Raw genomic sequence first — 13,005 nt, forward strand, 5'->3', positions numbered from 1 at the left:
TATTAGAGTTTAAAAACTTATCTCCTTATAACTTCCAAGGTTCCTAGCTTGTATTTTAAAGACAATCACTATCTTCAACTTAAGCTTTGGTACAGTTATCCTGAAAAGTGTTTTCAAACTGAAGAAAATAAAGAAAAAAAGCTCATCCATATCTGGTGAAACAAGCAACAAACTTCAGAAAATATGTATATTTATTTTCCAGTAAGGTGTGGGGGAGGGGATAAAATACATATATATGTATCTTCTTAGAAAAAAAAATAAGTAAAATATTAAACTATCATAAGGTAAAAGATAGGATAGTAGTAGCACACAAGAAAATATGTCCTGCTTGAATCCAAAAAAGCATATTTATAGCAAATTGGTTACTTACATAACCATCTAGGGCCCAGTTGTCATTCTCAAATTTGCTTACAAATATCTCCACTGGTCCTTTAATCTGAAAGACTTTCAAAAGCAAATGAGCTTCTTCTTTCTTATAAATGCCTATTGAGAGAAGAAGGTGAAGTATGGCTTTAATTTTTTTTGTCACGGATCTAACATAGCTAACATTTATGGCTGCTTGCAGACTTTTACAGACCTAAAAAACCCCCTGAAACGGTGCTTTGATCTAAACTAAGCATGCTCCCGTGGCAGCATGCTAGTTGGACCCGGCTCGTCCAGTGCCTGTATAGATCAGGCGCTTTAGTGGGACTTTTTTTGGCACTTTTATCTACTTGTTTGACTCTGCTTTAGCTAGAAGTGCCAAAAAGCCCTGCTGAAGCAGCCAGTGTATCCAGATGTTGCAGAGCTGGGTCAAAGTAATGGGCTGCTTCTTCCAGTAAAGTGCAGTTTGGGTTTGTTTTTTTTAATGTCTGAAAGCAGCCTAAAAGAAGTTATTTGATTACTTTCACGAACCAAATAAAGTTCTATACCAACAATAAAATAAACTTTCAGAAAATAGTCTCTGTTTCTCATAATATTTTTGTTCCAAGTTGTTCTTTGTATTTGTTTTTTACCTATATAAAAATTGATAATAAAAAGAAAGTTGTTTTTGTATGTTCTCTTTAAATATAAATAAATTAGAGTACCTGTTTCTCTGTGCAGAGGTTCAGAAATCAGAAATGAAGACTGAACTCCTGCTTTGTTTGAATAACAATGTCAGTTTGAATTTCAGAGATATGTGCTTTAACCTACCATACTGTATTACTATAGTAAATAAATAGTGTCAGAGAAAATGATCTGCTGTTTAGCAAATAACAACTGGAACTCTCCCTGTACGTTTGAGTCATAAAGATACATGAAGCTGATAATGGGCATTTGAAATATAATTGTAGTCAGACTGCTAGATCAAAACATAGATCAGTGTTGCAGAAAGATATGCAGAATGTTGCTTAAAAGGTGTACATAATTTATTAAGTTTTGTAATTAACTGTGCCCACTTCATAAAAGGTGGTTTCAAAATAGGTCTCGCTTACAAATAAATATTAAAAATGAACAGATCATAGTGTGGTTCAACCTAATAAATCTTATCCAATGACATACGGTATGGATCACTCTGCCCACCAGTGAAATACATGTATAACAGATGTGAATTGTTTTCAGGGCACACAGCAATGTCACAATATTTTGTGAAAAAAGTAGTAAAAAGAAACCTACCACTTTTATTATTTAGGTAGGGAACATTTTACTGAGCAAACTGAAATATAGGCAGCAGATTGGGTTTAGCACCTCTACTCTTTCAAAAATAAAGATGAATTGTTACTGATAACATGAAGTCAGGGTTTTTATTTTATTTGATATAGTGCATGTATGATTCATCAGTTACAGCACATTACTGGTGTGATTCTAACTTGGGCATTTAGAAAATGCAATAAATCCAAATAATTTCAATTATTTGAAGCAAACAAACCAACAGGCATTTCAATTACCTAATTCTGAACTCACCTGATAGTTTTAGTTGGCTGTTGGATGCTTCAATAAATGTTGCATTCACTTTGCTACTTGTTGTATTGAACCAATCTACCATTAGAGTAGCAGGCTGTCTTTTCCCCAGATATTCATAAAAACCTTTCCACAATGAATTTATAAAAAACACATCTGATGGAACTAAACAAAAGTGAAGAGAAAAAACAATAGAAGCAATGACCAAAGCAGTAAATTACCACAAACCTAAAATAAAGTCAAATAATTTTTCCATCTGGGTTTATTTTTTGAGTGTATATTAAAAGGTACTTCCACTATTCTGGTGACTTTTACTATAAAGACATAGAAAACAAAACCAGCATGCATGTGTGTGTGTTTACACACACATACACATACATAAAACAATGTATATTTGGAACTCTCTTAAACAGCTTCATGTAATATACTTGGCTGCCACAGTATAAGTATTCACAATAATCCTACAATAGCAGTCACAATAATCTTTATCTGCCTCATTATACCTCTCCAAGCACTGAGAAAAATTATTTTTGTTCACACAAGTTTTACAAAAGATTAGGGCTTGCTTGGTGAAATAAAGGGGAAGCAAATTCTGTAGCAGAATTTCAAACCTGGTCCTCTGGATATCCCTTCTCTCCCAGAAGCTTGGGAGAAAACATGAGTATTAAACCAAGCACCAGTCAGTATGAAAAAGGAGGCACATCTCCTTCTAATCTTTGTAACACCCTGCAAGCTTAGAGACATGAAATGAAACACACTTTGTTACTTCATTTTAAAGCTTCCAAAAGGGTGTTACAAAGAATGAAGAATTTATAAAAGCTATTTAAAAAGTACTGGACAGTATCCTAGTTTCAGAGTATGAGCAAATGGCAGATCGAGAGATTATATAAACTTCACATTCAACAGGACAATAACAGATGATGTTCGACAACTAAGCTGTTGCCAGTGGAACAAGAGGGTATCTCATTCTCCTCTGACTCTTGAAGTAACTGAGAATTAATTTCTTATTTTATTTGACACTGAATATTTGCTGAAGGAGCTCTGCATGTTGAGGGAAATAAACTGGACATCACAGGTTTCAAACCTGCAATAAGATCCAGAAACCTGGGCATATAATCTTTTGAGAAGCATCAACTGACTTCCTTAAGGCTCTGTAAAAATCACAAATGCATGCCCATGCAGCTCTTGTTGCAATATTGGAAACCAAAGAAAACATTATAATCTAATTTGTCTTTTCTACTGTTTTTTTTAACACTTTATCTTATATCATATAATGAAGTAATGTATAAATTTGCTGCAATGTATAAATTTGGAAATCTTAAACTTAACTTTAAGACACACATTAATGAATGTATCCTGGCAGAAATGAATCCTCACATAATTTTTATTAGCTTGGCTATACCTCACTCCATAGCTACCACTGAATCTCCCAGAACCTCTCACTTGGTTCTGAAAGGTGGGATCAGGCAGACTCCAAATGCCCACAGCTGTTCCCGCTGCTTGAAAGTGGGGTACACGCACTTAGAGGGAAATGATTGTGTGTTCTAAGAGGCAAGCCACGTCTAGATAAGCTTTTAGAGATACAGATCTGTCAAACTAAGACTGGAACTTTAGGCTTCTTTTTTTCTGCTGAGACCATATTTTTCTGCTACAGCTGTTCACTCATTTTTGTATTGGGCAAAATGATCTCAATTATTTTAAATTAACGACAGAAAGCAAACAGGATCAAAAGACTTTGATCTCTTCCTTTTATATTTCTTTTCATTCTTCCTGTTCCAACATAAATTAATATGTGAATCTTTTAATACTTTTTCACCTTTCTCCATAGATTTGTTAAAACTGTGAGTTACAGTGTATAGAAACTATGACACTTTAAAAATGTATTTAAAAGTATCTTTGCTTTTTTCTATTACAAATGTGTGAGTGAATTTATTGCCCATGAAAGTGAAGGACTAATAGTACTAGGATGAACCTGTTACAATGCTGATAGGGACTGTGCAAGATTCCCATCAAAGAGCTGACAACGTGCCTCAATTGTCACCTTCAACATCCTTGCAATTCCAGTCTTGAGCACAGGCTGTCAATTACAATATGTCACTCTATGCGAAACGACATAGTGGGTTCAATTTTCAGTTGCATTGAATTTATACTTGTTGCAGCTGAGCACAGCAATGGGGAAAGGTGGCTATAAGACAGGTTTCTCCTCCCCTGAATTCTGTGCTGGCCAAAGGCCAAGATGGAGCTGCAGCAATCTTACAGGGGCCCCTGAACCATCCAACAAACAAGCGCTTTGGCCAGATTTTCTCCAACCCCAATACATTCTCTGGCTTTTCAACCACTGTGTAAAGATGGTAAGGGAAAGAAGCTTATAGCTGAATTACCTATGTGAGCTTTGTACCATCCCAGAATTCCCCGAAGGAGGATAAATCCAAAGAACTATGGATGAGAATTGAGACCAGTGCTGCTTCTCTTAAACCAGAGATGCTGTCAGTATTAATTCATTAGAGCTTATAAGGCACTAGAAAGATTTAAAGCACTATATAAAGCAGGCATGTTGGATACAGCCCACAGAGCCTTTTTATCCAGCCTGCAGTGTAGCCTATGGGTCTCAGTCTGGACCTGCCTGCCACATGCAACATGCACTGGACTGTCCCCACATGCTGCATGTGGCATGCAGGCCAAGCAAGCACTGTGTATGCCATGTGGGGCACTGCATGCAATGCATTGGGCTAGATCTGGTACGTGCAGTACACACAGCATGCAGAGTTGGGGCAGGATTGGTGCATGTTAAATGTAAAGTGTGGAGCCAGTCTGGTACACATTCTTAATGCAGTGGTGCTCCCTGTACCTGACACATGAGGCTGGATCTGGCACGTCTGCTCTATGGAGTACACTGGGTGAAGGCCAGTATATGCAGCGTATGGGATGGGGCCAGCACACACTGTGTAGCACTCAGTGCTAGTCTGGGGTGCATGCTACATGTGGCTGCCATGCCAGACCAGCCCTGTACCACTCCTCCAGCTCATGGCACATGATGAGTTTGACACCGTTTGTATAAAAAGCATAATTATTATTGCATGTATACATTTAAGTGGGATAAGCCAACCCATTTCATGCAAATGACCACCATCATTTGAAGTTGGGTTATTAGTGTGCCAGTCTAATCAAATTAAGTTTTATATTAGTTTAGCATAAGTTTAATATTTGTTACCTCCAACTTAAAATCCACATGGTTGAAAGCAGAACTATATCCAAAGCTAAGTAAATTTTGAGGTAGAGACAACACCCCCAAACATATTTAGGGAGCTAAACATATTTAGAGACCTAAATCAATGTAATTAAGGGTACACAACAATTTTAAAATCTTAAAACTTTTCTCTTGTTCCATTTTAGTGGCTCACTATTCATTGTTACAAAGTATGAAACAATAATCATTAAGGACATGCAAAATCATCATCATTTTATTTCATTTTTAAATGCTATTTTTCTATAATGACTGTAAAAGAAAAGACATTTCATGTAGGGTATGAAAGATATTTATGCACTGTGTGGTGAATGTGGTTAGAGAACTTGAGCTGTATTTTAATTAGGCGATGAAACTCAAGAGACCATGTGGTAGCTGATTAATGCATACCTTTAGTGTGCAGTGAGGTGAAGCCAAGGGCCTCCGTCAAACAAAGGTTGTGAGTTAATTAGCATGAATGCATAGTCTACCGTACACTATTGTGATTACAGTATAAAGTTGATACATGTAGAATGACCTCATTTATGATCTTAGCTGACACTCTAGTTAGAAGTCTCAGCAGTGAGATCAATGTTTGGTAGAAGTTCTTGCAGTCCCCTTTAATTCTGGTCAGCCCTCATATGGACTGCTATAGGAGTCTAATTACTTGTTCCTTCTTTCCAAGTGGTTGGGTAAGGATTATACAGAATATAGCTATTTTATTAAAGAAAAAATTCTGCTTACACAGAAAGACAGCTCTTTAAAAAAATCAGGGCTTATATCACATATCCTTAAAGTCTTTGCATCTGTGTCCCATTTAGAGCCCAACTTCTGAATGTCTGTTATGTTCATGGCCCTCCTCATAACTGCTGTAACCTTACTTGGGGCCATAACCCCCAGTCTGGGAACTGCTGCCTTAAAGGAGGCACTGAAAATGCTTGACTGTGAAAAAGACTTACAGGATACATTTTTTCTTTCAAACTTCCTCCGTAATTTCGTATTTTATACTTCTGATGGAAGCATATAATAAAACACAAGTAAAATTCAGTTCAAAATCCATCCATTTTAATGGAATGGACAGCAACAAAAGTTCTAAAAAGTAATTTTCTGTGAATTGAAAGAACATTCATAACCTGAAAGCTAGACAGATTTTTTGATTGAAATTCTACCTCGGTATAAGGCTCTCTGATACAGCACCCTCTCTGATACCAAAGTGACCTCAACCTTGCTTCCTGTCTACATTAAACCCCATTACCCTTTCAGTTTAACAGCATCTTTGTACAACTTCCTTGAGGTGGTGTTATATAAGAAATTACTATGTAAGAATGAAACTAGTCCGGAAAGAATTTCCAAAAGCAGGATTTATATGCCACTTGTTTTTATGAATATTCAGGATATTTATCTTCCTTTGTGGTCAGTAATGGAATAATTAAGCTAAATATTAGAATTTTGTTACCCATAATATAGTAGGGTACAAGTCAATTTAATTTATTTAGATCTAAAACTGTGCTGGTATACAAACCTGGAGTTTTAGTTATTGTTTCATTAACTTCTCTCACTCCTTTACCTACAAGTAAAAAGACAAATTATCATTTGCATGTACATAATTATTTTTATAGAATGCTACAACATAATGCTTGATTGAAGCAATTATCCCTTTGCCAGTAGGCCTAATTTTATTATAGAGGCATCTAAAGTCTAGAACGCACTGCAGATTCCAACCCATATATTTTCACACATTCATCAGGATAAAAATTTTTCAGTACTACCATTTTTAGTCTGGCAAGTTAGTTGTCTACTCAGAAGTTTAATGTGTTTAGGCCTAACATTTATTGGTTTGTATCAGCCTTAGAGCTATAAAAGAGAGCCTTATAGTGAGGAAAAATTATTTATATACGTAGGCATAATAATTACCATTTTTTATAATGTGTAAAAACTGAAGGTGGTTTAGAATTGGAACAAGCTACCTAGAGAAGTTGTAGAATCTCTATCCCTGGACATTTTCAGCAGCAGGTTAGACAGGCACTTGACTGGGATAGTTTAATCAGGAATGCTCCTGCCATGAACTAGATGACCTGCTGAGGTCCCTTCAATACTTTCCTATCATGTTAAATGTAAAAATTACTACTGGTAAATAACAATAGGTTTACAGAACAAACCAAAAAAAGAAACTATTTAGGTGCAATGGGCCAGAACCCACACATACTTAAATTAGCACAGATCCATTTAAATCACTGGATCAATTTCAATTTGCACTAGGAAAGGTTTGGATCACATATTTTTGGACACCTTAAAAATCCCAGAATCAGGAATTGTTCTGTTGCATGCTTTTTTCTCACAGGAATTCAAAGTGAAATGGTCCCTGTACATAGAGTACATAAAAGGCCCATGAACCACTTATGCTTATGTCAAAGAAATTATTGATACTTGCATAGTGTTACTCTTGTATTCCTTGTTTTCTCAGGGGATTAATTTTATCTATGGCTCTTTCTTAATTTCATGCAAATATTAGCACTAGTAGAAAATTGTTCTCTTCTCTTGTAGATGATTTTTAAGGCCAGAAAACAATATACAAGAGAAGAGAAAACAGCTTGAGCTTCATTTGAAAGGTATTTCAAGTTACTCTCCATCAAGAGTAGTAATATACCGGAGCAGTGAAATATTGTTATTCAGGGAGTGGACAAAGAGCTTTATGCCTAGACCACAGTTTATTGTAGCAGTGTTGAAAAAGAACAGCATGGCAAAACCTTGGAGTAAACCCACCAGTTGTCTGTACATTAATACTATTTTCAATTTTTTTCTACCATTGCCTAAATGTGATATGCAAATAGTTAGTCAAGATCTCATAATCTTTTTATTACAAACATTAACATCCAGAAAGACCCAGAGACATAAAACCACACACATTTAAATAAAAAGGCCAAATTCTGCTCTAAGAATTCAATATCCAGAATTACACTATTGGTATTATATGGCATCGATGCTGGTGTAACCAAAGTAGAATTTGGCCCAATGGCTTAGTTTCAGTTTCTTTGTGTTGGGTTGTTTGAGATGATTTTAAAAGAAGCATCTCCTTCATGGGTAAAAAAAAATGATGTAATTTATTCAACATGCCTCAATGACTCTAAAAGCCAGTTTTCTATGAAATAACTTTATAATTTCTTTTTTTTAACTAAAAATTGCTACACATGTATATTAAACACTGAAGACATATGCAAAGACTGACACACAAAAGGAAATAAAAGGGCCCAGTAAAGAGTTATATTCTGTTGTTTAGTTGGCCTTTAATACCAAAAAATACACAGTGATAAGTGATATCTTGTGTTACTTAGTTTCTCTTTATTAACTGTATATTTAATGTTTTTCCTCATTGAGTTTAGGCTGGTGCTGAAAAAAGTTTGGCTTTCTTTGTTTCTATGAAGCTATTTTGATTACATATCATTTTAGAAATTTTAAATGCTAATGTTCAATAAGCAAATTCAATCAAATATACACAATATAATCAACAGAATTATGCTAAGAAAACAATGTAATGCAATTAAGTACAATGCAGTGAATCACTTGATCAATGACTTACTTTTACAAATAGGTGATTTTCCTGTCCATTTCATATCTGGTTTACATGTTCGATGTTCTGATCCACCAGCAAGAAAAAATCCTGGCTGACAGGTGTATACCAAAGTGTATCCTAATGTAGGAAGATCTATGGCTTTCACATCCACATGCGCAGGTGTTTCTGGTTGTCTGCAAGCGTGAGCTGAAAGTGGTTTTTTTTACAGTTAGAAAAAGCTGCAGGATCTATGTACAGAATTTAGAACAAGCACGTGTTAACTCATTGCCTTTCATTAGACAAACTTGCTACTGTTTAAGTGACAAGTAATTTTCATGTTTTGAGCAGAAATAGCACTAAGACTCTGGCTGCACTGTAGTGGAAAGTTGGAACTGATGATGTCCTCGTATAAACTATTTCTGCACAATCTACTGAAATGTAATTATCATAGGAATAATAGCAAACTAGGGCTGGAAGGAATCTCACAAAGTCATCTAGTTGCCAAGGTAGGACCATTCCAGACTAAATCATCCCAGCCAAGTATATGTCTAACCTACTTCTGAAAGTTTCGAAGGATGGACACTTTATGAAGGTAAAGAGTTAAAATGAAGAGAAACCAAGGTGCATGTCATTGCAAAATATGCAGTAATGAGTATTGTGAATTATTGTACTGTCAGAGCTTCAAGTATCCCCTGTACTCAATATCTCAGAAAACCTTGAAGATTATAGACGGGCTATTGTGCTAAATAAATTCCTTGTAAACTTAAAATGAAACTAAGTTTCCATAGAAAGATTTTTTATCATAGTACACTGTATATAAGACATATTGCTCTCAATTTTTCTATTTTTCTGAACCACTTTGTTCATTTGTAACATCACAAAGTTAATTGAAACAGGGTAAGAATCTAAGGTCACTCTAATGGTTTAATGGTTTTTGTGTTAGATGAGTGTATTTTTTCAACCATCATGCAAATCCCAATAGTAATCAAATATCTCCCTAACCATAGCCCAGAAATTTGTTAGTCTTATTTTATAGTTCATAACATTTTACCCAACAAATCATTCTTTTGCATACCAGAGGCCATATTCTGATCTCAGTTTATCAGTGGAAATGAAACAAAACTACATTAATTTCAACCTTAATTTCTACATTAATATACTAGCATTCCATACACACCTTTTTCCCCAAATCAGCCTTATGAAAAGGAGGTGCATGTCTTAAGTGTGGAAGCTGATTTTCTTCTCCAGAATGGAAGCAAACATGAATAGAAGCATGAAGACACTGCGCTTCAGAATGCCTGCCAGCTTCTGTTTCCCTGCCAGTAAGCAGGAGAACAACCCAATGTTAACCCTTTCACAGCTGCTCTCAAACTAGAAGCATTGTTTGGTTGAATTACTGCTACTTTGAGAGTGGCTATGCCTGAACTGTACCCCTCATGCTTGCTGACAGGGAGAGAGAACCTGGAAGACATTATGAAGTGATATGTTCATGCTCTCTTCATAAAAAAAGCCATGTTAGGCCATGACTCTGGAAGACATCTCTTTTCTACATTCTGCCTTTTAAAAACAAGATGTGCATTTTATTTGAGGGGGTGTGATATCCAAGAAACTATGATTATAACTTTGAACTGGTGAAAGCAGAATTTTTCCCAAAAGCATTAATATAATTATTGTGAGCACCATTAAAAGGTATCATTTGCCAATGCCTACTGCACAAAACGTTTGGAATACTGAAACAATACTGGACTCACTGAAGGAAAATGAAAGAGTAACTAATTAATATGGGTTATATAAAGTCCAGGCATTCCTGAATACACATCAGAAGGTACAACAACAAATAAGATAAATTAGGAAGAAATAGGGTAGTAGTCCGACTAGATGGGGTATTCTGTCTTGATAAAAAAAATTTTTAAATGGTTTAGCCTGTCATTTTGATATACTCACTATGCCTGATTCTTTCATGATAGGTGCCAATCAGACATTATATGAAATATTACAATAAAAAAATAGATGGACACTAACATTATGTCAGTTAGATTCAGTTTTATGTGTGTATCTTATGTATTGTAGGCACATAAATATTCAGAAAATCCTAATGATTAATTGCAGAGAGAGAAATGCAGAGAAGTACCACAACGGTGCATTACCTGCATAACCAAGCTAAACAATGGAACTAGTAATGAGGAAGACAGTCTTTTATCCTGCTGAAAGACACTTTCTCTGCAATTAAGGCATTGATGAATTGACCTAAAATTACTTAATAACACTTTGAAATTAATTAATCTTTAGCAGTACTGTGGACTGTTTTTATACCCAACAATTTTAAATAGGAAATAACTGTGGCGAACTATACATTGTACCTGTTGATAAGCACTGTTTTTTTTCATCATGAGTATTCCATATTCACTATTGTGGGATTTAAAAAGTATTAATTTATTACTCTGTCAAAAATTATGTGTGACCAAAAATGTATAGAAAGAAACTACTTACGAATGCATTCTGACTGTATGCCACTCCAAGTTAAGTTTGCAAGGCAAGAACGAGTTGTGGAGCCCTGAATATGATAGCCTTTTCTACATCTGAAAAAGACTGTGCTCCCAACCTAGAGAATCAAAAGTAGAAAAGATGACAGAAAACAGGAAATCAGCCTTTGCCATCAATTTGACAGCACAGTTATAGGCTACTTGCTTGATTTTAGGAAAATATTTTCTCTGTGTCATCAGTTTGCCTTTACAGTGTTAGAATTTTTCCCTATGGAATAAAAGGTTTAGCAACTGGTCTCTTTCATAACAGTGAAATTGAAGTTATCTGAAACTGAGAAGTGGAAAAAAGATGGGAAAACCTGAAATAAAAAAAAAAAATGACACTCTATACCACTCAGCCTTTCAGCCTGCCAATGTGTGACAGAAGCAAACCCAAAGTGTGACAAAGAACTGAAATGAGGCTATATTTCTCATTCACCAGACTATCTCTATTATAATATATATGATTATAAGTATGTTTTACATATGGTTCTCAATGTATCATTTTATAACCATTTGTTAAAAAAGATGTTCTGGCCTGTGCATTCACCTACACTTAAATCCATAGACAATTAATTTGATTACTTTAATTTCATTGTATTGTTTGCACTGGATTTGTGATCATTTACTACTTGAGTTCTGCTGGAGGTGTTCAAATACCAAAGTACTGATAGCTACCACTGAAAGCTGCATTTTGATCAGATGGAATATAACCTCTATTATGAAGGGTAAAATGCTAGCCTGAAAGTGAAGAAGGCTGTTCTCTAAGAAATGGCATAAAGAGAAGAAAGAAATCATTTTCTTTAGAATCCTGTTGAGGAAAATAAAGTATGGAAACTGGGTATGACTTTTCAACTGACAACTGAAATTTTTTTTTCATAATGGAAGTGGTAGAAAGACATTGCTGGGAAAGTTTTTGTACGTATGGAATTAATGGTACTGAATAAAAAGTTCATGGCAAGGCATCAAGGTAGAACAATTGAGGGTGAACAGCTGTCCAGTTATGGATTGGTTTTGTTGGCTGAGGAGAGTTGGTGATACTTTGCTGAAGGAGAAAGGAAAGAGCTGGAGGGATTAAATTTAAATAAATATAGATTCATAGATTAATTTATAGATTTTAAGGCTGGAAGAGACCTCACAAGATCATTTGGTCCCAAAAAAAAAAAGAAAAGGAAAAGGAAAAATGAGGTATCTGGGTTCACACCAGTAACTGAGTTTGGTTTCTTTCTTCATACTATAAAATAAAATGAAGGAATACATTCTACATCTAGCTCATCAAAATATGGTCTGAAAGAGGGAACCATCTATGAAAATCAGGGTAGTGAAGAAAATGAATGCAGGTAAGATGAATTATGGTACTGGTAGGCAGGACAGAAACATCATGAAGAACTCTCCTCCTTCAAAACATCTTTCTCTAATGAGGGTACTCACACATGCCCTGCTAAAAATTAGTCTGCAGGAGTGGATACCTCATTAAAACCAGATGACCTAAAAGCCATCTCACTTGGTGAATGCATTTATATTTCAAGACCCAATTACTATTACTTTGTTATAACTAGGAATGAAAGCACATACCTCTGGAAACGTAAGTCTGTAAAGGGTACTAGGAGTGGTAGAGAGTGTGTTGGAGTATTTATGATCCAAAAACTAAAATTTACTGCTGATATGATTAGATTTCATAGATTTCATAGACATTAGGCCTGGAAGGGACCTCAGGAGATCATCGAGTCCAGCCCCCTGCCCAAGGGCAGGAAGTCAGCTGGGGTCATAGGATCCCAGCAAGATAAGCA

The 13,005-nt window shown here is 35.5% G+C and overlaps 1 protein-coding gene across 1 annotated transcript in view; it reads right to left on the reverse strand.

Annotated features, from left to right (window-relative positions):
- CSMD1 (CUB and Sushi multiple domains 1) overlaps positions 1-13,005 on the reverse strand; it is a 1,867,828-nt gene that overhangs the window by 20,877 nt on the left and 1,833,946 nt on the right. The window contains exons 63-67 of the mRNA XM_019538151.1: positions 11,184-11,295; positions 8,721-8,900; positions 6,666-6,710; positions 1,924-2,085; positions 371-483 (exon numbers count right to left, since the gene is read on the reverse strand). Coding sequence (XP_019393696.1) covers positions 371-483; positions 1,924-2,085; positions 6,666-6,710; positions 8,721-8,900; positions 11,184-11,295 — 612 coding nt within the window. The remainder of the gene's footprint in view (positions 1-370; positions 484-1,923; positions 2,086-6,665; positions 6,711-8,720; positions 8,901-11,183; positions 11,296-13,005) is intronic.

This window comes from Crocodylus porosus, unplaced genomic scaffold (assembly GCF_001723895.1).
Source record: "Crocodylus porosus isolate Cpor-Errol unplaced genomic scaffold, CroPor_comp1, whole genome shotgun sequence".
Classification (NCBI taxonomy): Eukaryota; Metazoa; Chordata; order Crocodylia; family Crocodylidae; genus Crocodylus; species Crocodylus porosus.